General features: G+C 33.6%; 2 protein-coding genes and 1 long non-coding RNA gene across 5 annotated transcripts; all 3 read left to right on the top strand.

The window, feature by feature from the left end:
- The first annotated feature begins 86 nt into the window (after nt 1–86).
- LOC144846965 (uncharacterized) lies at nt 87–18246 on the top strand. Of its 3 annotated transcripts, XM_078703587.1 has the most exons (30): nt 87–215; nt 1320–1436; nt 1843–1959; nt 2474–2563; nt 3175–3262; nt 4705–4769; nt 5241–5372; nt 5881–5970; nt 6249–6336; nt 6642–6703; nt 6833–6922; nt 7300–7389; nt 7548–7635; nt 7938–7996; nt 10219–10311; nt 10414–10503; nt 10600–10686; nt 11703–11837; nt 11970–12053; nt 12531–12632; nt 12866–12964; nt 13193–13327; nt 13685–13768; nt 14245–14340; nt 14914–15009; nt 15490–15580; nt 15751–15821; nt 16022–16153; nt 16444–16670; nt 17980–18246. In XM_078703587.1, the coding sequence occupies exons 1-30, from the start codon at nt 107–109 to the stop codon at nt 18088–18090; spliced, it is 3018 nt and encodes a 1005-aa protein (XP_078559713.1). In that variant the 5' UTR covers nt 87–106; the 3' UTR covers nt 18091–18246. The 3 variants fall into 3 exon arrangements, with proteins under 3 accessions (XP_078559713.1, XP_078559716.1, XP_078559714.1); XM_078703590.1 differs by lacking the exon at nt 1843–1959; XM_078703588.1 differs by lacking the exon at nt 12531–12632.
- Nucleotides 18247–20848: 2602 nt separating this feature from the next.
- On the top strand, nt 20849–27643 carry LOC144835579 (carnitine O-palmitoyltransferase 1, liver isoform-like). The gene is made up of 14 exons (XM_078690663.1): nt 20849–20898; nt 21045–21199; nt 21611–21822; nt 21954–22039; nt 22134–22238; nt 22475–22569; nt 23914–24041; nt 24245–24444; nt 24570–24705; nt 25068–25139; nt 25278–25438; nt 25803–25956; nt 26301–26411; nt 26888–27643. Exons 1-14 carry the CDS (start codon nt 20849–20851, stop codon nt 27074–27076), a joined length of 1854 nt encoding a protein of 617 aa, XP_078546789.1. The 3' UTR covers nt 27077–27643.
- LOC144851936 (uncharacterized) lies at nt 22584–23679 on the top strand. The gene is made up of 3 exons (XR_013614247.1): nt 22584–22606; nt 23371–23425; nt 23546–23679. It is a non-coding gene; the product is annotated as an uncharacterized LOC144851936 (long non-coding RNA).
- Nucleotides 27644–27877: the final 234 nt, after the last annotated feature.

Below are 27877 nucleotides of genomic sequence, written 5' to 3'. Positions count from 1 at the left end.
AAAACAATATGTCATCGAATTAAAGACTTCATCTCCGCTAATCTAGAATCGCTGGCCATGGATTGGCCATAACTATTTATCCGGTATATATAAAAATAAAACACGTATGTTTAAAATCGTTATTCAGTTGAATAAGATGGCTAAGTCGATATTACAGTTGGTTATCACGGCCAGTCTGCTCTGTGCAGTAAGCATAGCACATCCTTACGTAATTGGTAAGTAACACACATTTATATTGGCTTTATATGTTTTTCATAAAATACATTAATATCATACTTCTAGATTTCAAGACAATTGCAAGTAGAGAAGAACAATATATATAGAACTATGTTTTCAATTATCCATACAACTATATATTGTAGTAAAACATTATTATCACTGGAGAAGTGGTGGAGGGGGTGGGGGTGGTGGTTGGATTGTTGGATACACAACCCCAATAGTTACTTCACGTTAGTCGAATTCAAATGTAAGAAGAATAGGTCAAGGGTATTAGACCATGGTCATTTTGTTATTTTCCCGTCTTAATCGTTCTGATTAAGTCAATTAAGAAATGCTTAAGTGAAAATTGAAGCTTTATTAAATGTTAATAAAAGTTTATGTTTATTTGACTTGTGTCATCTAAGAAAAAGGAAAGAAATATATACACATATTTTTTTTTAAGTTATTAAAACAAAAATTATTGTTTAAGTCTGTGATGTATTTCCACTTAATCTTCAATGTGTAGGAAGGAAACAGATACTTGTATTCAATCGTCATAGAAAGGGAAGTACGCAATGCATTGGGTTTCGGCTATTGTATTGTCTCAACGATGCTTGAACATCCTTTGTAAATGCAATCAATATTTATCTTTGCGAATCATTGGTTTTACAGGGTCTTAGAAACCAATAACAATGCAAAACGGCAAAACCTGTAAAAACAAATTCTTAAAAATGTGAAGAAAAAAGCTAACTATTGTTTTACTTTGTCATTATTCTTTTTCTCTTTTCTGTCGATTGTTCAGCGTTAGATGCGCCCTGCATTTTGCGATATATTAAATTGAACTTTATTATTTTCATTATCATTATGTCTGAACTACATTCACCAACCATGTGGCCGTATTCACCAATCACACCAATATTTGAAGTATTTCACTTAACTCAATATTTAAGCATTTCGCTTAGATTGCATTCACTGATGAATATATACCGTCACTGGTCCTCAGAACCCACTAACTGTTTTTACTTTTATTCCATTGCAACATTTCTCAGAAAGGAAAGTTCATTAGTTGGTCTGCATAGGCCAATTATAACAATAAAAAAACAAACTTGTTTTATGCTCAGGTGAGGAATCAACTACACCCAGACCATGTCCGGGGCTCGACTGTCCATTGCTTGATTGTCTGCTGTACGGATACGCACGCGATGAAAACGGTTGCCACATATGCGAATGCGCCACTGGTAAGTGATGATAACAGACTAAATAAATGAAAATCGGTCTACACTATCAAAAAAGTTTGTGCCCCAAAATGGTAGTGATATGCTCAAATATGGTAGTGATATGCCCAAATATGGTAGTGATATGCCAAATATGGTAGTGATATGACATCATCATGTCTATATATAGGGACATCACATTTTTTGTCCCTTAACTGTAGACAGAGCTTTACAGAATGAATAATAGTAGAATAGAAAAACAGAATTTACTGGTGTTGCTATCCTATATGACACCCCCATAAAATCAACTAATCTACATTCCTTTTTCTCAGAATGTTGTGCATGTTTTAACATTCAATTGCAATATTTGTAGTACGTTCACCTAAAATTAAGAGTTGGGTTTAATTATTTTTTAATTATATTTTGTTAGGCCCAGGCGAGGAATCAACTACACCAAGGCCCTGTCCAGGACTTAACTGTCCATTGCTCGATTGCCAGTACGGATATACACGCGAAAACGGTTGCTACATATGTGAATGCACAGCGGGTAAGCCATGATAACAGATGATAACATAACATAAATAAAAATAACATTTACAGAATGAATAGAAAACAGTTTATGAATTATTAATGATAATGAACGAATGAATGAATGAGCGTATATAGATGAAAGAATATGGAGATAAATATGACTAAACGAATACATGAATGAATAATATTAATATGATAACAAATGATAAAATAACATAAATAAAAAAAAACATTTACATAATGAATGAATAGAAAACAGTTCATGAATTATTAATGAACGAATGAATGAATGAGCGTATATAGATGAAAAAAATATGGAGATAAATATGAATGAATGAATAAACGAATGTATGAATGAGTAATTCTAATAATATGAAATAAACGAATATAGCCGGAACGAATACTTAAGATGAACGAATGATAAATGAAAATAAGACGAACAAATACTGCTAAACATTTATGAATTTAATGAACGAATATAATGAACAATCTAACAACTTTGAATAAAAGAGCTATTGTATTATTTGTAGGTCCATGTCCTGATTTAAATTGCCTTTTTAATTGTCCATTTGGGTATTTAAGAGATGAAAACGGATGTGAAACATGCAAATGCAGGCCGGGTAAGTTGAATTGCTGCCCTCAGCTTATGTAGTATAATCATAGATATGAAAGCCTAAGCCTATATTATTTTATCTCTATTTGTTAGATAAATCATGTATGATACCACCAAACTTTCGAGTTAAAACCAAGAGGCATTTGATAAATAGGCAAACTGCCATAAAACACCGTGACATGTTTCGAGAAAACTGTTCTCATCATCAGAACAGAAATCAACGCCTAGAGTACTTATATACGTATACCTTACTCGAATAAACTCCGCCACTAATAAACGCTCCCCCACTCCCCCTCTCCACCCTCTGAATACTGTATTATAACAAATTTCTATTTTGTAGTAGAATTCATGGCTTTCAAGATCTACAATTTACCATGCATTTTGACACAATTTTTACTGTATTTTATTCTTGATATTAGACCTTAACTGTGTTGTATTTTCTCATGGAGGGAGCATTTATTTGAATATACATAATTACACCCACAAAATAAACGCCTCCTTCGAATAAACGTACCTCCCTAAAACCCCTCAAGAACAATAAATTATTAAATATGGTACCTTAAAACGATATTGCAATCATATTATAAATTCGTACACTGTACAATTGTATTAATATAGATGAAAGTTGCGACGCCTCCAAAATATGTAAGAAGGACCCGTGTGCACCTGGAGTCGTTTGTCCTTGGAAAATATCAACAGTGTGTGTGTAAGTTCAATACAAAAAAATCAATCTTATTCGTACAATTTTAATTAAGAAATCATGTCATTACAGTTTTAAGGCGGTGGTCGAGAACTGTAGTCGCGGATTAAAATCCTAACGACGTATATGTTTATATTTACACAGAGCAGAGTGAGATTACACTTTTCACTATTCCCCCTTCCGGAAGAATTTGACGTAAACGATTCTTTCAACATATCAATTGTTATGATTTGCTTTAAGAAAGGAAGAGTGAAATTACAACTAAATTCACTCTTCCCTGCTTTAAGTGATTCAAATTAAATAGACACTGAACAAAACCTGGATTGGAAAAAGAGATATTGAAATACATGATACAGTTTGATTTCGTTTCACCTTAATTAAGACTACTTGTCTGATCTTATTTAATTAGGCCTAAATGTACGTATTGTTTATTATTATTATTTGATAGAATTATTATTAGTTAGTTATTTTGTTCTGGTGAATACAGGCTTAAAGCTCTATATATTGAGCTTATTTGTTTTTTCCAGGCTTTGCATCTTGTATTTAATACTTTGAATTATTCTGTAATAACTTATCAAGTGTGATGCATTGTGAAATGAAACCGAATGAATGAATGAATAGGACTAGAGCACATTATACTTCAATTCGACTTATTGCGTAAACGAACAAAATACGTGATGTGATTTAATTTAATTCTTAGAACAACCGCATAATTTGAAGATTGATAAAACTTATACAAAAGCATATGTTAATTGGTATAGGTCCGGCACTTATAATTATAAGTATTAAAGAACAAACTATCTGGAATTAACTATAATTATATTCGTCTTAATGAACGGATAGTTAAAATCCAGGGGAAGTGGAGTGGCGTACTTAGGAAGTCTTCAACTATTTAGAACTAATCATAAGTGAATCTTAATACAAAAGATATGTTGAAGTAGGAAGTAGAATCTAATCCATTGTACGTATTAACAATATAGGCACGACTGAGTCAACAAACTTTAGGTGAAGGAAAGTGGTTTTACAGTACTTTGAGTTCCGTTATGATTTGGCTCTAATTATTCGGCTCTGGTTTTTAAACTTCGGTTTTGGAAAACAGTAATATGAGCATCTAAGGAAAATTAATACAATTGCACATTGGTTCCCACTAGAGACGCAACACAACAAGGACGTAACGCAACGTAAGTTGACCAATCACAAACTGTCGCTTGTCATTGGTCAACACGCTTGCGTTGCGTTTACGTCATTGCGTTACGTCAGTGGGAACCAAGCTTAAGGTTCGAAATTCGATTGTGGATTAATAACATAGAAACAAAATTCACATTGTGGAGGAAGAGATGGGCGCGATTACAAGGTTGAATATGCGATAATATAGTTATTAGTACAGTACATTACATTATCTTTTCTATGATAATTTTAGGCTAATATTGATATTATTTTTATTTTAGGCCAAGTAATTGTGATTGTAAACCACATTTTTATGATATTGGTGGAAGAGAAGTGGAATGCACAGGTATTTAAAAAATATTGTGACACAATCATATCCATAATGAATATAATTATTATTGTTTTATCAAAATTTACATACATAGAAAAAAATCTGTAGCAAATGCATGTGTTATAAAAGATACAACATTGAATGGATGACTTGCTGGTAGGCCTACACATAAATTATACATTTTTTATTTAACAACATCTTTATACAGGATCACACAATCAGGCAAAAGAAAACCTGTTTCACATTGTGGTCCTGTCTTGATACAAACAAATCAAGAAAAAAAAAGTTTAGTTTTGTGAAAAAAATGAGATCGATATCTAGCTTTGAATGAAGCAATTTTGGGGAATGTTTAATTTCAGTTGGTAGGTTATTCCATATTTTAGAGACTGCAAGTTTGAACGCCGAGTTCATCTTACTTACTTACTTATACACTGTAGTAGGGTATTGTTATATTTAGGCGTTCCACTTATATTCTTATTTTCTTAGCTGTGACATTGGATGCATGTGAGACTGGTGATAACTGTTTGAATGGAGGAGTTTGTGTAGAAGATCCAACAATCGCCCGTGGCTTCACATGTGACTGTCCAAAGTGTTACAAAGGTCGTCGATGTGGAAGAAGTAAGTTTATAACATCATGCAAGTCCTCCATTGTATTCTAACGCTCTGTCTACAAAGTGTGATGTGCCCAAATATGGTAGTGATATGCCCATAAAGTTGTTGTCACATAAAGTTTTATAGTGTAGACAGAGATTAGGACTATACTTTTTATTTATTTACAGATGTTTCACAACTCCGGATATCAAAATTATCACTGTTTTATCAACGCCTTAACATTATTAATATTCATAATTATTATAATAATAATAATTAAAAGTATCTAAAATATGTTAACATCATTGACTAAAAAGTATTGATATTCATAATTTTACATAACAATAATTCAAAGTGTTTTACGTTACGTAAGGAAGGGACAGCCGTCATATCTAAAATAGTTTAACATCATTGCCTAAAAATCATTGATATTCATAATAAAATTAAAGTGTTTTACAGGGACAGCCATCATATAAAAAATATTTTAACATATTATGATATATAACCTTACTAATACTATCGTATTTTTTCCTAGAGAACTGTCCTTTCAATTACTGCAACAAAAAATGTCCCTTTGGTTATGCCACGGATGACTGTGGCTGTGACATTTGTGTGTGTCTACCAGGTAAGTACGGCCTACATAGCTACATTAATGAATATTTCATATCATCAGGCTAACTACCTTCATAGGCCTAATGTTTGTCGCAACATGATGGGAAAAACTAAGTACCATCCAAGTATTATGGCTATGCGGTACACATTGATAATTAATTAATTGTGCAGTTATTAATCGAGGCTTCTATATCGAGCGTTATTTTTCTCCTTAATGAATGAAAACTCAGTACAATTTACCCTGATATAATATGCCATGTCTTAGTTATTTGTGATATTATCCGTTTCCAGAGCCATGCGATCCTCCCGCTACATGTCTAATCGACCCATGTGACCCAGAGTTATTTACATGCAATCTCAATCCAAATGCCGTTTGTGTGTAAGTATTATTATAGGCACTATACTTTATTCTAAAGTTTGAATTTGAATTTTCTGAATTTAAAGTCATTTTTTTGTAATATTTTAAGTAATAATCATGAAATATTGAACTCATATCACTTAGTACCCATTTGTATTAACAATATCTGAATGAATACTGATATCGGTGGTCTGAAAGTTAGATCAGGGCTTGCCTAATGTTTTAGTTTTTAGGCCTATTGCCATATATCAAACTTGTTAGCACGCCAATAAAGTTATAAGCCATTCAATGTTGTATTACCATTCCATTTTAATTATAATCTGTAGCCCAAACAACTGTGACTGCACTCAAGAGTTTTACACACATTCTGGTACATTGGCAGTGTGTGGTAAGTTTATATTTCTCTTCACTGTAAAAGTAGATTTTTCAATTACATACACATGTTCATTATCCGTTATTTTGTCACCAAAACAAAAAAAACACACACAACATAAGATGCCGTCTTTCTTATCTGCAGAGTGTCCGCCAGTCTGTGAAATAGCCTGTGAATTTGGAAATGTTCTTGATAAAAACGGTTGTCCAACGTGCGAATGCAAGTCCGCACCACGTAAGTTTAAACCGTAGGCCATATCCTACATGTAAAATTAATTTAACTTACTTTAATTTACTGTATACAAAGTGGGTCCCTTATTACTCAAAATGAGTAGTAGTCACAATGCACATTGACAGCTCTTGGGTCTCCCCAGACCTCTGTTCAACATGTTTCATGAATAAATCATATTCCATTAACGAAATTAATGTCAAACTTGATGTGACAAAAAAAAAATGTGATGTGCCCATGGACATGATGATTTCATATCACTACCATATTTGAGCATATCATTTCTATATTGGGGCACATCACAGAGACAGAGCTTTACATTAATATCCCATTATTAATATAATGCAGTTTATAGTATTGAAAATAAGCCTTTTTATTTTCAGCTTGTAAACTGGTTTCTTGTGGAAAGAAAACGTGTCCATTCGGTTACGTCACAGACAGGAGAGGCTGCCCGACCTGTATCTGCTTACCAGGTATTGCAATTAATTGTATTTGTGCGTTTAGGTGAACCACTTTTATGCTTTTCAAAAACATATGTATAACTATTTTAAAGATATAGGTTTAATAACTATCTGAAATCTACATCGATATACAGTTATATGTTATTGATTATAATATTGTTACTGTGCAGAGCCTTGTGAAAACCCACCATTCTGTTTCATTGATCCTTGCGACAAACGCTTCTTCACCTGTGAACTACAACCAGACGCAATATGTGTGTAAGTTATACACTAAACAACCTTTTAAACTTTTCGAGAATTTAAAACAACATAATCAACTTGTTATCTTATGATTAGTCTCTAAGGTTGGTTTCAGGATTATATTTGTAAGGGAAGGTGTGGGCCGGAACTATGGTTTGGGATACCTATGTGTAGACCTACTCATTCTAATTATGGTTTAGGCCTAATGGTTAAAGTTTAAAATTTAGATATTTCTGTTCTTATAATATTAAACCTTGTTTTTGAAACCTTCTTCTAGTTGTTTTTGTAAGGTTAAACGGTACAAATATATCTATTTTCAGCGCTTCTTGTGTCTGTACTCAAGAATTTTATACACGAGATGGTGAACTAGCGATATGTGGTAAGTTTGACCATAATGAAGACAGGTGATAAGATTGTAATAGTGATGACGAAAAGGATGATTATAAAGAAGAGAGTGATAAGATTGTAATAGTGATGACGAAAAGAATGACTATAATGAAGAGAGTGATAAAATTGTAATAGTGATGACGAAAACGATGAATATAATGAAGAAAGTGATAAGATTGTTATAGTGATGACGAAAAGGATGAATATAATGAAGAAAGTGATAAGATTGTAATAGTGATGACGAAAAGGATGACTATAATGAAGACAGTGATAAGATTGTAATAGTGATGACGAAAAGGATGGCCATAATGAAGACAGTGATAAGATTGTAATAGTGATGACGAAAACGATTACCATAATGAAGAGAGTGATAAGATTGTAATATTGATGACGAAAAGGATGACCATAATGAAGACAGTGATAAGATTGTAATAGTGATGACGAAAAGGATGGCCATAATGAAGACAGTGATAAGATTGTAATAGTGATGACGAAAATGATGACTATAATGAAGAGAGTGATAAGATTGTAATAGTGATGACGAAAAGGATGAATATAATGAAGACAGTGATAAGATTGTAATAGTGATGACGAAAACGATGAATATAATGAAGAGAGTGATAAGATTGTAATAGTGATGACGAAAAGGATGACTATACTGAAGAGAGTGATAAGATTGTAATAGTGATGACAAAAACGATGGCCAGAATGAAAACAGTGATAAGATTGTAATAGTGATGACGAAAAGGATGAATATAGTGAAGACAGTGATACGATTGTAATAGTGATGACGAAAAGGATGACTATAATGAAGAGAGTGATAAGATTGTAATAGTGATGACGAAAACGATGGCCATAATGAAGACAGTGATAAGATTGTAATAGTGATGATGAAAAGGATGAATATAGTGAAGACAGTGATAAGATTGTAATAGTGATGACGAAAAGGATGACTATAAAGAAGAAAGTGATAAGATTGTAATAGTGATGACGAAAAGGATGAATATAATGAAGACAGTGATAAGATTGTAATAGTGATGACGAAAAGGATGAATATAGTGAAGACAGTGATAAGATTGTAATAGTGATGACGAAAACGATGGCCAGAATGAACACAGTGATAAGATTGTAATAGTGATGACGAAAAGGATGACTATAAAGAAGAAAGTGATAAGATTGTTATAGTGATGACGAAAAGGATGACTATAAAGAAGAAAGTGATAAGATTGTAATAGTGATGACGAAAAGGATGAATATAATGAAGACAGTGATAAGATTGTAATAGTGATGACGAAAAGGATGACTATAAAGAAGAAAGTGATAAGATTGTAATAGTGATGACGAAAAGGATGAATATAATGAAGACAGTGATAAGATTGTAATAGTGATGACGAAAAGAATGACTATACTGAAGAGAGTGATAAGATTGTAATAGTGATGGCGAAAAGGATGACTATAGTGAAGACAGTGATAAGATTGTAATAGTGATGACGAAAAGGATGACTATAAAGAAGAAAGTGATAAGATTGTTATAGTGATGACGAAAAGGATGACTATAAAGAAGAAAGTGATAAGATTGTAATAGTGATGACGAAAAGGATGAATATAATGAAGACAGTGATAAGATTGTAATAGTGATGACGAAAAGGATGACTATAAAGAAGAAAGTGATAAGATTGTAATAGTGATGACGAAAAGGATGAATATAATGAAGAGAGTGATAAGATTGTAATAGTGATGACGAAAAGGATGAATATAGTGAAGACAGTGATAAGATTGTAATAGTGATGACGAAAAGGATGACTCTAAAGAAGAAAGTGATAAGATTGTTATAGTGATGACGAAAACGATGGCCAGAATGAAAACAGTGATAAGATTGTAATAGTGATGACGAAAACGATTACCATAATGAAGAGAGTGATAAGATTGTAATAATGATGACGAAAAGGATGAATATAAAGAAGAAAGTGATAAGATTGTAATAGTGATGACGAAAAGGATGAATATAGTGAAGACAGTGATAAGATTGTAATAGTGATGACGAAAAGGATGAATATAATGAAGACAGTGATAAGATTGTAATAGTGATGACGAAAAGGATGAATATAATGAAGGCAGTGATAAGATTTTAATAGTGATGACGAAAAGGATGAATATAATGAAGGCAGTGATAATATTCTAATAGTGATACATTTGGTTGTATTTCTCTTTTAGAACCGACCACGTGTCCACCAGTTTGTGATATATACTGTGAGTTTGGAAATGTTCTCGACAAAAATGATTGCCCCACCTGCGTATGCAAACCAAGTTAGTATAAATGATAACTATAAAATAATACCGCTAAATTATGAAAAGCGTTAATGTGTAATTAGGATAGCAGTGGTATGATATGGAACTTTAATATTTCAGAACCGACGTGTCCTCCTTTATGCGAGAAATTCTGTTTGTATGGAAATGTTCTCGATGAAAACGGTTGTCCAACATGCACATGCAAACCAAGTGAGTTTACAGAACCATATTAATTATCGTAATCTATGATATGTACTTCAAAGAATAATTGATGATGATAATGGTGCCGTGCTTTTCCACTCTTAGAACCATGTCCTCCCGTTTGTGCAATATTCTGTGAGTTTGGAAATGTTCCCGATGAAAACGGTTGTCCCACATGTTTATGCAGACCAGGTGAGTAAGCTAATTAAACACATTACACGGTCCACTGACTCCTACTTGAGAAAATGCAACTTCCTTTACTTTTTATTTTGAAAAATAAAACACTTTTTCCAATAATCCATGAATAGATGGATAAAACATTGTTCTGGTTTTACTCTTATTATAACAGCCCGTCTGTGTCCATGTAATAATGATGCCTTTATGGAAATGCTTCGACAGTTACATGAGCTTTCTTTACATGATCTATTCTCTATCGGAGTTAAATAGTGGACTATCGGAGTTCCATTGCGATTCAGTTTGTTCTTAAACCTATCGAAGATAGTTACACACCTCTGAAACCCATCGGAGTATCAGAGGTGAATTGGAGTTACATCGAGGTTAACGAAACCAAGTTAACGGTAACGAGTTAACTCAAGTGCGTGTAAACACTATGGATGTGTGCAGTTTAACCACATGCGTTTCGAAACAGCTGAATGGCAGGTCTTCGGTGGTGTGAATCTTCCACGCCAAAAGAGCCGAAAAAAGATATCACCTAGATAAATCTTCACCTATGAATCCTGCGGCTACAAGCGCCTCACTCTTGTTTATTCTGTAACACTAGAATTAACTCTGTTATATTGTATACATGCTTACTGCTCATCATATCCGAGTTACATCCGAGGTAAGTGGCCGTGCGATCAGTTAACTCTCTTACCTCCTCGTCGTTAACCACGATATAACTCCTATGTAGCAGCTCTGATTCGGGGTTAAAAATTACTTCTATATTCCCGCCTCCACCAGTTTCGTTTATGTAAAATTAAAATAAGATTGTTGGGCGTTTAGGCACACACTATCATAGGTTTGTTATAATTGACTTTCGCTCATTCATGCTAGGCCTAAGTAAATTTATTTGTTTTGGAGAAAACATCATCGACTGTTCGACATTTGTATAGTTGTGCTAATATCAAAATGACATTAACACACCAGGACATTGTCACAAAATCATTTCTCTACCTTTACGTGCTAGATATGTTTTATATATTAAACAGCTCCTGTGATTGGTAGACCCTGTGCACCAGGAACACCCGGATGTGAAAATGGTGGTACGTGCGTACCAAACCCAGACGACAGTGGATTTACGTGTGAATGTCCTAAATTATACTACGGAGAAATTTGTGAAAATGGTTTGTATCTTCTTAAATATAATTTTAAACAAGTATAAATAAAGTTTTAAAAAAGATTCCAATAATCCAGACAGACCAGAATAGAAATTGGATGGTGATGATATTAATAATGTGTTATTTCTATTCTAACAGCCTGCCCGTCTTTGTGCAAAAAATTGTGCCCTTATGGAAACGTTCTAGACGAAAACAACTGCCCAATTTGCGAGTGTAAACCAAGTAGGTTCAGTTATTATATACAATATAAAGTAAGGTTCGCGGTACACTAAGTTTCCAAAAATGAAATACACGATATAAGTTGAGAACGTCTCGACGTTTCAGTTACAATCGTTCTTATGGATTAAAGAAGACGGTTGCTACACAACGCAAGGCATACACAACTTTTAAACTTGTTAATGTTCAATCGTTATGCAAACCTTTAGACAATCTTAATACATAGTAAGACTAAAAAAACATTGATGTGACCAACTGTCTTACCGGCAATATGCTATAGTATATCTTAATATCAGGTATGAATATTATGGTCCATGTCTTTATCACTAATAAAACTGAAATTTTACCGGCGGAGAAAACAACGTTACAATATTTCAATAAAATGCTATACTGTTTATATAATCTCTATTATATACATTATAGCCAATTATTAGAAACATAAAAAGTACTGTATATGACAAGATACATGTTTTGTTTCCTTAGATCCCGCTTGTCCAATCCTTACATGTTTCAAATGTCCATACGGATTTGTGGAAGACAACAATGGCTGCATGACGTGCATTTGTAAACCAAATCCAATTCCAGGTAATATACAATTAAGTATTTACTAACAATATATATCTCTAGATTTGATACTCGTCAACAACTGCAATACTTTGTCGTTACAAGTCCTGTACATATTATATTTTAGGAACAAATGCTTATTTTCATAAATGCGCAAAAAGAGACGCAGTAACAGACAACATATACAATTGGCCATCTCAATGACTATTTTATGACTTTTTATTATTATTTATGAATTGTTTTTTTTTTCTCAGACCCTGTTATTTGTCCCCTGTACAAATGTTTCCCATGTTCATTTGGCTATGAGTTGGATTCAGACGGCTGTCAGACATGCAAGTGCAAACTAAATCCAGGTAAGATAAGAAATAATTAATTATGCGTATTCAATTTCTTTTATCATTACAATAAGATCTAAAAGGGCAACATTTAACATTAGTAGAGCATTTCATACATTTGCGATTGAGTGAGTTGCTTCTAACACACAAAGTACTACATTTGAAAGTCGGCCTCATCACTGCATATATATATATACACTATGTTACCTTGTTGTGCTAAATCAATTATACTGCTTATATAAACAGGCCCTGTGGTCGGTAGACCCTGTGCACCAGGAACACCCGGATGTGAAAATGGCGGTACGTGCGTACCAAACCCAGACGACAGTGGATTTACGTGTCATTGTCCTAGGTTATACTACGGAGAAATTTGCGAAAATGGTTTGTAGTTTGTATGTTTTAAATGAATTTATAAAAAGTTCTTTCGATTCCTGTATAATATAATCCAAATATATAAATCAAGAAAAACATAATGGAAATGGATTAGTGAGTTGATGACATATATGGATGTTTAGCATGATGCGTCGAGGTCGACGTCACTGTTGGTACGGATGATGAGTTGAGATTGAGAAATATGACGCTGAAGGTAATGATGTAGTTGATATCGGAATGATAATGATGCTGAAGATAATAATGATATAGTTGATAAAGAATAATATTGATGCTGTTAAGGATGATGACGATCTTGTTGGTGTCAGAAATGAATATTAATTTTGTTTTTATTCTGATTATATAAAGCCTGTCCGTCTTTGTGCAAAAGAGTGTGTCCTTATGGAAACGTTCTAGACGAAAACAACTGTCCAATTTGCGAGTGTAAACCAAGTAGGTTCAATTATTATACACAATAGTAGGTTTTATGTATAGTATTAATTTAATAGTATGGGTTCTGCTTACAGCATCGAGGAACTTATATATATACCTCCATGCTTACAGTAATATACGTAAAAATAATTAAAGTACATTATCAGAAACCAAACCCAGGTAATATACACATGAGAGTAAAATACTAATCCATTAATAGACCTTAATCTTCATAATCAAGATAATACATTCATACGTAAACATATAGACACAGATAGTAAGATTGTAAATAAACACATTTGTGTGACCCTAGTCTGTGGAACATACTTATCGGTATGAATAATGGTCCAAGTCATGTATCTTTAATCGAACTCAAACTGAACCGGCAAAGAACACAAACATTATCAATAATATACTGTTTAAAAATCTCTATAAATTATGCAATTATATAACAAGTAGTACAATAGGCCTACATGATACATGTTTTGTTTCCTTAGATCCCGCTTGTCCAATCCACACATGTTTCAAATGTCCATACGGATTTGTGGAAGACAACAATGGCTGCATGACGTGCATTTGTAAACCAAATCCAAGTAAGTCCAGTATATTGACTGACAACGTATCATCCACCATTTAACAAAAAAAAGGGTTACACAATGTGAAACCACTATTAAATGGTCGTTACACAGATCCTCTAGTAAACCCAGAACTATAATAATAATTGCTAAATAATGTTACATAGACAAGAGATAAAGGGGAAAGTACGATCACAAATCATATAGTACACACAGAATCGTCTTCGTCGTCGTCAAAGCAAACTCTGATAAGAGCGTGGCTTCTCTAACAGTATTTTGAAACCATCTCCTGTCTTTTGCCATCTTACTTGTTTGCTCCATAGAGCCAAACACATCTGTTATAATCTTCTCCCATTTTCATCTTGGTCTTCCTCTTCTTCTCTTCCCTGGAATGTAAGCCTCCAAAACTCTCTTCTCCATTCCATCTTGCCGTTTAATGTGACCAACGTAGCACAATTTCTGCTTTCTACATTATTGCAGCAACACTCGCAAATGCGCAATATGGAATATGTTGCCCATGAACAACAACACGTTCTTTGATGCCTACCATTAATAAATGATTCATGTAGGAATTATGTTTTTTTTCCTCAGACCCTGTTATTTGTCCCGTGTGTGAATACCAATGTCCATTTGGACATGAGTTAGATTCAGACGGTTGTAAGACTTGTAGATGCAAACCAAACCCAGGTAAGATTCACCAAAACTAATTTACACGTCACCCAATTCGATCAAAATCAAACAGGTGTTACAAAAACTAACACTACGGTAACTAACTAAGGCATTATATTCAACATTCAACTTCATTCACATATAATGATACATACAGTACAATATGTGAAAAGGAGCCAAAAAATAGCTTTCGCTAATCGAAGTTTGACTCCTGTAATCTATCCTTCTAACTTCCAACCCGTGAAATTGACTCAAATTGCAATCGATACAAAACGTTCTGCGAATTTGGTTATCCGGAATGAAAGCAGCTGCTTAATCTATATTTAAGGAGTATATTAAGCTACATTTTACACTTTTTCCATTTCACACTTGTTCCATTTCACGGAGCGGAAGACGGGACTGTTAAATTCTTTGTAATTTTCAATTATTTATCAAACGACGCCGCCTTGTGTGAATGCAGCTTTACTCAGTGAATACAAATTTTATTTTATAATACAGATCGTTGTCCTGGATCCAATGTTCCTACAGCTGATTGTAAGAATCCCTGCAAAGGGACGCAATGTCTCCTCGATGATTCTGCCGTATGTGTGTAAGTAAAACTATAACTAAAAACACGATGACGACGACAAAATACTCGTAACGATGGTGGAAAAACATTGACAAATAAAACTGTTGGCAGTAAGAAAGTACGATCGATTGTTTAACAATTACCGTACGATAGATAAGAAATGTATTACTTATATTAATATTATCTTTCAGGCCTAACTTTTGCGGTGGATGTCACTACGAGTATTACGATGACAGCGCTAATTTAGTAGATTGTAAAGCTGGTATGTTTGTTTATTTGTTTTTACAGAGAACACCCCTATTCAATGGACACCTAAAGGGGACACAAAACAAGAGTCCCCTTAATATAATAGGGGTGCTCAGTGTCCTTACCTCGAGTTATTGCAGAAAATATAAATAACATGGATGGTGGTAGAATTAAAATAACATGCAAACAATATAAAAATGCTTTATTTTGTTAAAGGTCATCCCTGCTACGATGGGTCACATAAGTGTTCCAGTGAATCAACATGTCGCCCAAAAAATCCAGACCCATCTGACCCACATTACACATGCGAATGTCCACCACACCTCACTGGAAAATATTGCAATGAAGGTACGTGCGGATGATGATTTCAATCTAATAGTAGGCCAACAATATGATCATTAAGTATTATCAGATTGTGCAACATTAGCGCGAGAAACTTCTTTTGTAGCATAAGAGATAATTATAGCTCACTATAACATCATGTTAGTGACATTTTAGGCCTAACAATTAATTTTGAATCGCGTGAATTGTTCGAGTTTTGATACTAAGTAGGAGCAAAACTCCATTCCCTGTTTTATAAAGGATGAACAGTTAATACACATACATTTCAGAGACAATTTATACATTTAATTCACCAGATGTTGAACTTGAAAACAATACCTGTGAAGGCGATACGGAACTTAGCACGTGTGCAAGTGCTTGTGGTATAACTACCTGCGAGGAAATACGACAAGGAGATATCACCTTTTGTACACAGCAGTGTGTCCTGGGATGTGTTTGCCCCAATGGTGGCGTACTGGACAAGAATAATAGGTGTGTGGCTCAAGAAGAATGCGGCTGCATTTACAATGATGTTTACTACTCGGTAAGATATATCTTAAACGCTATTTTAGGCCTAATGGTTTATTTCTAAAATATACGGATATGATTGATTTTGCGACGACGTAGGACTTATGTCATATCGAGGTACTGTACTATTCGTATATACGTTGACTTGGTCGAGTCGTCGGACCCAATTCTAGGTTCTCGTGAAACATGCGCATTTGAACCTGTTTTGATGTACGGTCGTCACTAACAAAGCGAAATTATTTTGACAGAACTTCACGATTTTGACAAATGACGTATTGTACAATTATAAATTTTTATTTTTTTTTCATTTCATTTATTTCACTATCATCATCGCAGCCTTAGCTGAATTACAAAGATATTTACATTTTCTCAATATTAAAATTTGTATAAAAGTATAAAACCAATGATAATTATATATAAAAAAGGAGGCAATTTACACAAGAAATACAATACAGGAACATTCAACAAGTTTAGCATTAAAATATTAAAATAGAAAAAAAAAAAAAAAAAAAAAAAAACACCAAAAAGGACCAATAAGAATTGCATAGCTGTACAATTATTATATAAGTGTGTTCTATACGTCGTCGCAAATCGAAAGGATCCTATTAATAGAAATTATGAACGAAATTGGGCCCGCTTACACACAAAATAAACATGAGTGAAGAAAATTAAATTTAAATAAAAGACTATAACTTAAAATAACAAGAAATAAACTGCTGGTTACTGAAAGCTGAGAGTTGTTAAACTCCTTGCTGAAAATGGTTTCTTTTACAAATCAAACTAAAGTGGGGTCTGTTGAGCCGTGAAATGTGCAAAAAAGTATAAAAAAATAGTTACATTTTGTGCAAACAACCATATTTGTGCAAACATTTGGCCCTTAAATGTGCAAACAAAAACATTTGTGCAAACATGGCACCCTAAAAAATGTGCAAATCTGTAAAAATGCATAATCCACTAATGTACAAACATCACGCTGGTAAATGTAAAAACGATCATTTTTTTGGCGTTAAATGTGCATAAGAAATTCTCAAAATGTGCAAATCATTTTCTTCAACCAAAATCAGTTTATTTAGAATTAAAATGATAACCTAATTCTAAATACTGCAAATGCTTAGTTATAATGTAAGCCATGATGGATACGGCATTGTTATATTATACTAAATACACAGAGAACCTATTTTTAGAATGTACAAATCAATAAAAAGATAAAGTATAGGCCTAATCACTTGTTTGAAGTTGCAAAAATAGAAACGTCCGTGATTGGTTAATCTTTTAGGCTATTTATAGAAATACCTATATATAAAATTAAATGTTTTCTTTTGCAGGTAAACGAATCGTACGAGGATCAAAAGCGTATCTGTGTGTGTCGCCAGAATACTCAATACGGACCGACAACATCTATGACGTGTCAAAGAAAAAGAGCGGGAAAAATATAAATCAAACGACAATTACACGTCTAAACTTAACTATTAACTAACATTTTTCTGTTTACCTAATAAATTATTTGTTAATATAAATTGTATTCTTTCTGGTTATATTATTATATGTATTTATTCTTTTGTGAATTAAAATAAATATTCCTTTCGTCTGAACTTATTTTCTTGGTAAATTTGTCGGCTGAAAATGTGTCTACTGAAGTTAGTTGTTTACGGACAAACGAAAATGAAATAAAAACATACAACGATACTGACAAACGACAGTAAACGCAACAAACTCTACAGAAACTAGCCAATCAGTGTATTTGTGAAAAACATTAAACATTTCAAATGGTAACTGGTATTTTTAAAGACTAACATGGATACGTACACACGTGACAACATGTGACTATCACGACGCGTAGGCTACACATGTGACTAACACGTGCACAAACGGTTTAGTACGTCTAGTTTTAAAAGAAACATTAGTAGTGAAATTATTAAAAGCAAAATCAACATCTTTGCCAACAATTTTAAGAATATTAAAATTGCTTCCAAAGTAATCTTCTTTCATATTCTTAACATTCTTACTGTTATTTAATGGAGTCTGCACTACTTGTGTTGATATGGATTCTGATATCAGATAAAAAGAATAAAGAGAGAAGAAAAAAAATAAAATAAAAAGGCATGAATTACAAGGAAAGAAGAAATATACACATAGAACAACTATGAACAAGCACGAATGTGCTATACTCGGGGTACAGCAAAAGAGGCTGTAATGACGTCATAAGACGGGATGTGACGTCACATACACGTCAATAACCTCGCTACCAAATACGGCTATACGGTACCATCTTCGAGACGTGATATGGCTGCATCCGGTTTGAAATTAAAAATCCGGCTCTATAGCTTTGAGGACATGTTCCTGTAGTATATTCATGCCAAATCCCAGCTCAATACTACAACGAATAGGAGAGGAGCAGTATTTTATAAATCGCACTTTTACTTAATAGTGTCGGATAGAAGAGAAGATTAGAGAGTCCTAGACTCGGGTACCCCGAGTAAAAAATGGGTCCATGTGGGATGACGTTTATTACAAACACCAGATCAACTTCAATAAGAAAAATTGGGCTGCATGCAGTGTTTATATATTTGTACATCAAATATATCTATAGAGTATAGTGTACAAGTACGATAACAAAACATAAAATACTACCAAAGTCAATATTTTACTCACTATCCGAATGTCGCCTGATTGATAGTTACTGTAGCCTACAATTTGACGATGACATACTGTTATCTATATCATCTAGTTACTGATCGATTGATTGAACAACTGACCAAATAATAAACAATCGTTATTAACACATAGTCTCTGACCTTTATAATTCTCAATGTCAAATATCCAAGTCTAACACATCAATCATATGTATTATAAGAGTCATATATAAGCACATTTTACAACGATAATAAAGTAAATACTGCACAGTAATGGCCAGGTTAAAAGGTAAACAAAAACATAGTTTAAGCTAAGCTTGGTTCTCACTAGGACGCAACGCAACGACGTAAGCGAAACGCAAGCGAGTTGACCAATGGCAAGCGAATAATCCATTGTTTGTGATTGGTCAAATTATTTGCGTTGCGCTTACGTCCTTTACAAAATCAGCGCTGGGATTGTGAGATTGTGAGACAATGAAACAATGATGTATTTCATGAATTTAGATTACGGTACCTTTTAGAATGGGCGTGTATTTATCCTTGAGAGAAAGAAAATTGGGGTGGGTGTGGGAAGAGAAGAACACAAACATTTTCTTGAATTTTGGAAAAAATAAAATTTAGAATAAATCTTCGTCATTTTCCACCAGACTGGAACACTGATGATGGCAACAGGTCTCCGAGATTGTTTATGTAACTCTCTTATATGATTTTAAAATGATTCAATACGAGGTATTTAAACATTTTTTACTCAAATATTATTAGGTAATAAAAACGATGACAGTTAGGTACCAGTATACTATGCATTAGTTTGTCTCTTCAACAACTTTCAAAAAAGAAATGATACTAAGACTATTTTATAACTTTTTCTAACCATTTCAACGCCCTATAAACGCCCTAAATACAATCTACCAGAGAACTCATGCTTCTGTTTGAAACGACCCTAACCATGGTTAAAGAAGCCGAACACATCCTATTGACTCTGGTTCGATTCTTTCCGAACCAGAGATAATGGAGATATACACATTTTATCTTTTGAAGCATCTATGTTAACTACCGCTCTATTCTATAAATAAACTAAACCGTTTGTAGGTTGTTGACCAGTTCATTTCCAGATATAGTTTTGTTTAATCGCCCCATTTGATGAAAAAATATATTTATATATAGCAAATAGAACTCCCTTTCTGAGTTGTGTCCAATCATGCTGCAGCAATATTCATTAATTGTCTATCGCTTAGTTACCTTATAATTATATCATGTATTATTTACTTGACCGCCACATTACCCAAGATAGTGAGTTAATAATTAGTTTATTGTCGGTATTTTTAGCATATAAATCTATTTTAGGCTCTGCCACCTCTTGGTACTTTAAGTGGGTTTAAAAATCCATACCCCGCCTCTCTAGGCTTACGCATGCGTGTTTCTTGCACTCATATACTCAAGTATAAATACAATACAATATTGTAAATGCTTCTCATAGTTCTCTGACAGTTACAGACAGATGGTTTCACATTTTCCAACATTTTAAAAGAACAAATTAGAAGGAAAACCTTTTTTTTTCAAGATGACGTATATAAAATATAAGCGAATTTTACCATTTCGAAATCGTGTGCTGTAAGTAATTCAACAAATAAAATAGATAATTGCTATTATTATTATAATTGATATTATCGTTTCAGTCAGAGTTTAAACGAGTGCCCCGCACTGTGTTTTAATGTAATTTCTTTTTTATCTGTACAAATAATTGTATTTAATTTCAGGACTCCTATTCGTAATTTTCTTTGGCCTTCGTCACTATGGGATCTTGTGGGTTCGATATTGGTCGTTTTCACGATAGTTGCAACAAAGTTGGCATTTTTGGAGCGATGGCGTGAACTACTTTGTGAAGTTGGTGATTACCTGTACGCATATAAAGGTAAGATATAGAATTATTCATACGATGGAAGAAAGTCGTATATCTTTATGGATGCCTGAGATGGAAGTGGCTTTGAAGGCTCATGCCAAAGGATGTAGGCCTAACACTTTTTCTCTCTTTCTTTAAGATGATCGAACATCCATCGCAAATCAGCTGAAGTTATCCGTTGTACTGGGTACTTTGATTTTTGCTGTTCTTCTCTACATTCGAAAGCTCCTTCTAAGATTATTCCTGTCTTACAAGGGATGGCTATGTAAGTAGGCTTACTATTTTTCAAGTTTAGATTTAGACTTTTTATATGCACTTTGCGAAGCAAGAGAAGTAACAGTACTATTGCCTGCGCATTCCTAAAATGCAATAGGCGTTCTGTAAAACGACAATAATAATACGTATTAATTATTATTACTATAGATGAACCTCCGAAGAATGTTTCTAAATGGACCGTTGCTTGGATGTTAATTGTCCGTGTATTGGGAGGATGGACGCCTTCAACATACTCGTGTCAGTCTAGTCTTCCGCGCATGCCCGTACCAATCCTAGGCTCCACGATAAGAAAGTTTATGAAGTCAGTGAAACCCGTACTGAGCAAGGAAGAATATGAACAGTTGAAGAAGGAAGGAAAGGTAACTGTTTATGTTTTGTTACTTCACAAAATCTGTACATGAATAATTACCAAATAAACTAAAATGACTTGTGTATTGTTTATACATAGAATTATCAAACAACTAAAGTGAATTTTTTTCTTATCTTAAAGGAATTTACAAAAACGTTGGGTACAAGTTTGCAATTTTTGCTGAATCTGAAGGCATGGTGGTCACCTAATTTCGTGTCGGACTGGTGGTAAGAACGTGTTATTGTTTCAGTATCATTTATGTTTTATATTTTTCTATTTATGCTACAAATATTTTCATAAGTTTCATTTTTCTTTCAACAGGGAAAAGTATGTATATTTAGCCTCTCGTTCGCCTCTTCCTATAAATAGTAACTACTATGGCTTTGGCAACTTTACTGATCGTCCAACAAATATTCAAAGTGCAAGGTAAATAAAGTCTCTTTTTTTTATTAGATAAAAGGTTCAAGTATTCAATATTAATTTAACTCATATACTTTACTCAAATAATCAATACAATTGAAATAGGTAAGGCCTCATTGTCCAATGATTGACAGTATCGTAATTTATCTTTATTTATTTTTAGAAATTTATCTATGCAGTATATTCGAAGTAGCCCTGTTACCAATAACAAATCATCGTCATATTATTGTTTTATTTTACAGGGCAGGTGCAATAATACATTACAATCTGTTATTTATGCTAATGATCGAAAATGGTGAATTGCCCGGTACAATGATCCGAAACGCCATTCCATTCTGTATGAACCAATACAAACGCGTATTCAGCACAACAAGGTTGGTTTTATTTTCTAAATTTTCCGAATTGGAATTTGGTTGAAAATGTTTCCTTTCTTTTTGTCTTTAAATATATTTGATTAAAGATATATTGTCCCCCTAAAAAAATATTTTTTTAAATTTTTTTGTTGAATATGTTATTTTAATGTCACATAATAGTTATTCACTCTCACAAAAAATTGGGTCTGAAAAATTTTTATTTACCTGAGAAAAATGTAATTTAAAGCAAAAATTGTCAAATTGTCTGGAAGACAATGAGTTTTTGGGTAATTTAACTGTTTATTTTGTCTTTTTATAGGTGAAATAATTTTTTCCCCCGTTTTTTTCTTATGGAAGTGAACAACTTCATTAAAACTGCAAAATGGCCTATTCAAAGTCCAATTTTAAAAATCGTTATTTTTCATGACTTTGGGGGACAATACATCTTTAATAACATTAAACAATAATACCTTTTTGGCAAAAGTCAAGATACCGCCTTTCTGATCAGATAGGGTGTGGAGTGGCCCATTATTTGCTTTACATATCTAAAACTGCACTAACAAACATTATGTGACAAAAATATGTGATGTGTCCATATAATGTATATCATTACCATATTTGGACAATGTGTCAAACTAGTTTGATAGTCAATACTAGGCTTTAGTAACAGTATATGTATTTTTTAAAGATCTAATACACCGAATCAAAACATTTTGCTGACAGTGTTTCTATTTCCGTTAAAATGTATATCAGTTTTAACACTTCAATTCAAAATATTTCAATAGAGTTCCCGGCGACGAAATTGATGAACTAGTGCACACCAGATTTTCTGATTCTAAGGTAGGCCTACAACTCAATGAATTATTTTAGTTAATGGTCGTTATTGTTACTATTCTAAATCTTTTTTTACACTACAAATACATTCACTAAATCCTATCACTCTCTGTCGTTCTTGTATAGTACATTGTGGTAAACAGGAAAGGTGTGATGTATAAATTGGATATCTTTGATAGCTCTGGTCAACTTCTTTCGCCGAAATCATTTCAAGATCAAATTCAATGGATAATTGAAGATGCAGATAGTAATCAAGGTAGGACATTTAAACTTTAACATACAAGAACATACCAAATATTTTAAAACATGCTGAATGCCAAACCAAGGAGTAAGAAAGGATAATTACTGAAATGTCTCCTGATCATTAAACACCCTAACCATTCTGGATCAACATACAGTGTAACTAAGTAATTCACTGAAAATAAATAAATATAACTGAACAAATAAATAATTGGTAACCTTTGACCTTTCAATTCACTCTTCTATTAAAATAGATAAGGCAACACAAATACCATCGCTAACCGGAATGGAACGTTCTGATTGGTCACAAGTTCGAAAGCAATACCTTACATCTGGATCGAACAAAGAAATACTTCACACAGTGGAAAGCGCAGCTTTCTATGTAAGTAGTCGATATACTTTGAGAAGGCAACTAATTTCGGGTTATGGGATTAGTAAACAATGGGGATACAAGTAAGACGGTAGTAAATCTTACTCCACGTTCTATTAATATAATATAGACTGAACTCTCAACTAATATGTAGAATCAGTAAATCGACAGGGTCTTAAGATGACATTTAAAAACAAATATAATTTTTTTTATAGATAATACTTGATGAACGTGCTCCCAAGGATATGACAGAACAGGGTAAATTCTCTATAACAGGCGACTGTAAAACTGTTTGGTTTGACAAATCTGTATGTGTAATCTTCTACGAAAACGGTAAACTCTGTATCAACGCAGAACATACACCAGCAGACGCACCAGTCACTGCTCATTTCTTAGAATGGGCAATGGCCAGAGAGTAGGTTTTTTTAATGCTTATGATCTGTTTTCTTAGTTACATTTAAACTATTCGAGGCTATAGTGTGAACGAATAAGCATTTAATACAGGTTTATAAACATAATAACTATTATGCATATTCACAGATTGGGAAGTTACGATGACAATGGCAACTGCAAACCATTTAAACAGTCAGTAACTTCTAAACCAACCTTATTAGAATGGGAGATGAGTGAGGAACTCAACTGGCACACCAAACGTGCCTTCAACTTTATACAAAGGGTACGTAGGAATAATTCAAAAATTCACATTCTAAATTGAAGGAGAGAATGCACTGTACTTCAATTCCTTTGCATTGGGCATTATAGCTTGGTGGGAGTTATGGCATGGTACACACGTAGTAGTAGCAGCAGTAATAAGAATGCAATTTACATTAAGTACCAAACGGACCTAATTTTGAATTTTAGAATAACGATTAGATACCATTTAAATGTCGTGAAAGTGTCTAATGTATAAATGGGGACTCCCTTATTCCATCCTATTTATACACATTGCCATGTTGGGGGTACGTAGAAATAGCTTTATTAGCTGATTATAGACACCAAGTGCATAATAACAAATTCTTACGTATATTTTGCATACAGAACAATGAAGACTTCGACACCATATCGACAAACTTTGATGAATACGGCAAAGGATTCATGAAGAAACAAAAGGTAAAAATGGGGCTCATTTCAAACATCATTGTTTTGCCAATTATGTTATCCAACCATTCTAAACTAACCTCTCCGTTTCACTTGCAATTTATTATATATAAAGAATTTACACATACCAAATCGTGTTATTTCCAACAGGTGAGTCCGGACGCCTATGTTCAACTTGCGTTTCAACTGGCCTACTACCGAGAGACGGGAAAGACACCACTTACGTACGAATCATCAATGACCCGTCTGTACTTACATGGACGAACGGAGACGATCCGTTCCGCCACTTCACAATCAGTTGAATTCGTCAAGTAAGTTCATATTTGGTTTGAAGCGAAGTGCCACTAATTGATTAAGCCTGGTTCCGACTAGAAAAAAAATCCTGCCACAACGCAACGACGAAAATAAGAAAATAATCAACAATTTCGGATCCCCTAAGTTACGAAGTACGCAAAAGAACATTTTTCACCAAATGAAAGATGGGTTTGTGTCGATAGAGTTCAGGCACGTTCCCAATGGTGCCGTTATGGCTTTTAACTTTGAGAAGCACTTTGCGTTGATTATTGCGTCTACGTCCTAGTGGGAAACAAGTTTTAGTGCTCTTTGCGGCAATGGCGTCAAACTACAGTATATTGGCACATTTTTAACTATATCATTTTGTTATAAAAACTATAGGGCGATGGTTAACAATCACCCAAGAGAAGAACGAATTTCACTCCTGAAGAAAGCAACAGAGACGCATACTTTACTATACAAGGAAAGTATGACAGGGAAGGGATGTGACCGCCATCTCTTTGCTCTATACATCATGTGCAAGGCTATACATCAGGTTAGTGTACCTAACTTCTAACTCCTTATTTGTCTACATATAACATTAACTGAAATACCAGTCACCAAATACAAAAGTAAAGAGAGTAACATTATACCATGGAGCAATGTCTTCATGATTAAACAGTACTTACCTTATCCTAAACACATCCTGGTATCTTACAGGCCTTCACCTATTTAGTAATTAACAATTTATTAATATCCATCTTAATCTTAAGTACTCATACTATATAAAAACATACAGTTACTAAAATGAAATAGACTAGATACTATATATTTGGCCATACGTGCACTTTTGTATATTTCATATAGCGTTTTAAATTATTGTATCATTTAATATTTCAGGAAAGCCCCTTTTTAAAACACGCTTTATCACTCCCATTCACACTATCAACGAGTCAAACACCACAAGGACAAGCCGACCGACCGCCGTTTACAATGGAAACACGGGATAGGGTAAGTAGTGCAAGTCAGCCATGACAATCCAAACTTACTTAATGCTTGGTTCCTACTAGAGACGCAACATAATGACGTAACGCAACGTAATTGAGTTGACCAATCACAAGCGATGGATTATTCGCAATGTCGCTCGTCATTGGTCAACTCGCTTGCGTTGCGCTTACGTCCTTGCGTTGCGTCCTAGTGGGAACTAAGCTTAACTAAAGAAACGGTGCTACCCAAATCTCCTTTCGTACACTCCATCATAGAACACTATACATTAGGCCAAAAGATAATTAAAAAGTGGGTTTGATATAATTACACAGCGTTCGAAATTCAAACATAAAATAACAATATGGCCTATCACCTGAATAAAATCAAACGTACTAAAAATAGTATGTATCAACTACTGTACAAATTACTGGAAATATTATTGGTTAACCTTGACAAAGAATGAGAAATGTCCATTAATCGCAACATTATTTCATTGACAGGCGTCACCAGGAGGAGGCTTTGGGCCGACATCTGATCAAGGGTACGGAGTCTCTTACATGTTTCCAGAAGATTCCAGATTATTTGTTCACGTAGCATCTAAATATAGTTGTCCAGAGACAAATTCAACTCGGTTTTCTGAGTCAATATCTACTGCTTTCCAAGACATGCGACAGTTACTGGAAGGCTAAACGCGTTTCGACAAACGTTTAAACCACACCAAACTGTGTTCGTAACGAACCGAAGAAAACCATAAACCACAAACTTTGAAAAGAGTCCGACATAAACGGACACGTTGAAAATGTTCTCCGATAGTGTTTATCCGTTTAATTTTCAATACAATTTACTGGACCGCAATATCTAGAGTCCATGAAATTGATGTATATGGTTTAAGTAAACTTCCTTCGATGTATATAAATTAACTTTATAAATATGTAAATATTCTCTTTTTATATCCTTTACACAATATATTACAAATACAGTATGTAGTAACTATGTTTTATTGGTCTGAAGCCAATTTTTGTGAATAGAAAACATGAGAAGTGAGATGCCTGTCTTTCCTTCCGACATGGCTGATATTCCTGACGAATAATATGGTTCAAAAATAGCAATATTAATTTTTTAATTTGTTCTTGTTAATATTTTTCTGTAATTAGTTTAACAATAGCAATATTAATTTTTAAATTTTGTTCTTGTTAATATTTTTCTGTAATTAATGTAATGTGTATTTGTTTGACAATAAAAGAATAATATAATGTACAAAATACAAAATGATTTTTAAAACCGATATCTTGGTACCGCAAGCGTTCTTTTAATTGGTTTAAAACATTTGTTTTATTATCTGTGGGGTCTTTCTAAAGCCTGTTTTCCTGTCGACGTTATTATTATTATAACAGTTCAACGACGATCGTTTGAAAACGATCAAGTTGAAATGATAACGATAGCAAGTACCTTTTCCTGTAAATCGTTAACATTTCAATGTTTACGTAGGA

The sequence above is a fragment of the Antedon bifida genome, chromosome 1 (assembly GCF_963402885.1).
Source record: "Antedon bifida chromosome 1, ecAntBifi1.1, whole genome shotgun sequence".
Lineage (NCBI taxonomy): Eukaryota > Metazoa > Echinodermata > Crinoidea > Comatulida > Antedonidae > Antedon > Antedon bifida.
This window is presented reverse-complemented; position numbering and strand designations above follow the sequence as displayed.

Coding starts and splice junctions, on each gene's coding strand:
- LOC144846965 (XM_078703587.1), top strand. CDS start 107: ATGTTTAAAATCGTTATTCAGTTGAATAAGATGGCTAAGTCGATATTA. Junction 7,997..10,218: donor TGGTGAACTAGCGATATGTG/GTAAGTTTGACC, acceptor TTTCTCTTTTAG/AACCGACCACGTGTCCACCA. Junction 15,010..15,489: donor TAGATGCAAACCAAACCCAG/GTAAGATTCACC, acceptor TTTATAATACAG/ATCGTTGTCCTGGATCCAAT.
- LOC144835579 (XM_078690663.1), top strand. CDS start 20,849: ATGACGTATATAAAATATAAGCGAATTTTACCATTTCGAAATCGTGTG. Junction 22,570..23,913: donor CCGAAACGCCATTCCATTCT/GTATGAACCAAT, acceptor CTATTAAAATAG/ATAAGGCAACACAAATACCA. Junction 25,140..25,277: donor GATTCATGAAGAAACAAAAG/GTAAAAATGGGG, acceptor TATTTCCAACAG/GTGAGTCCGGACGCCTATGT.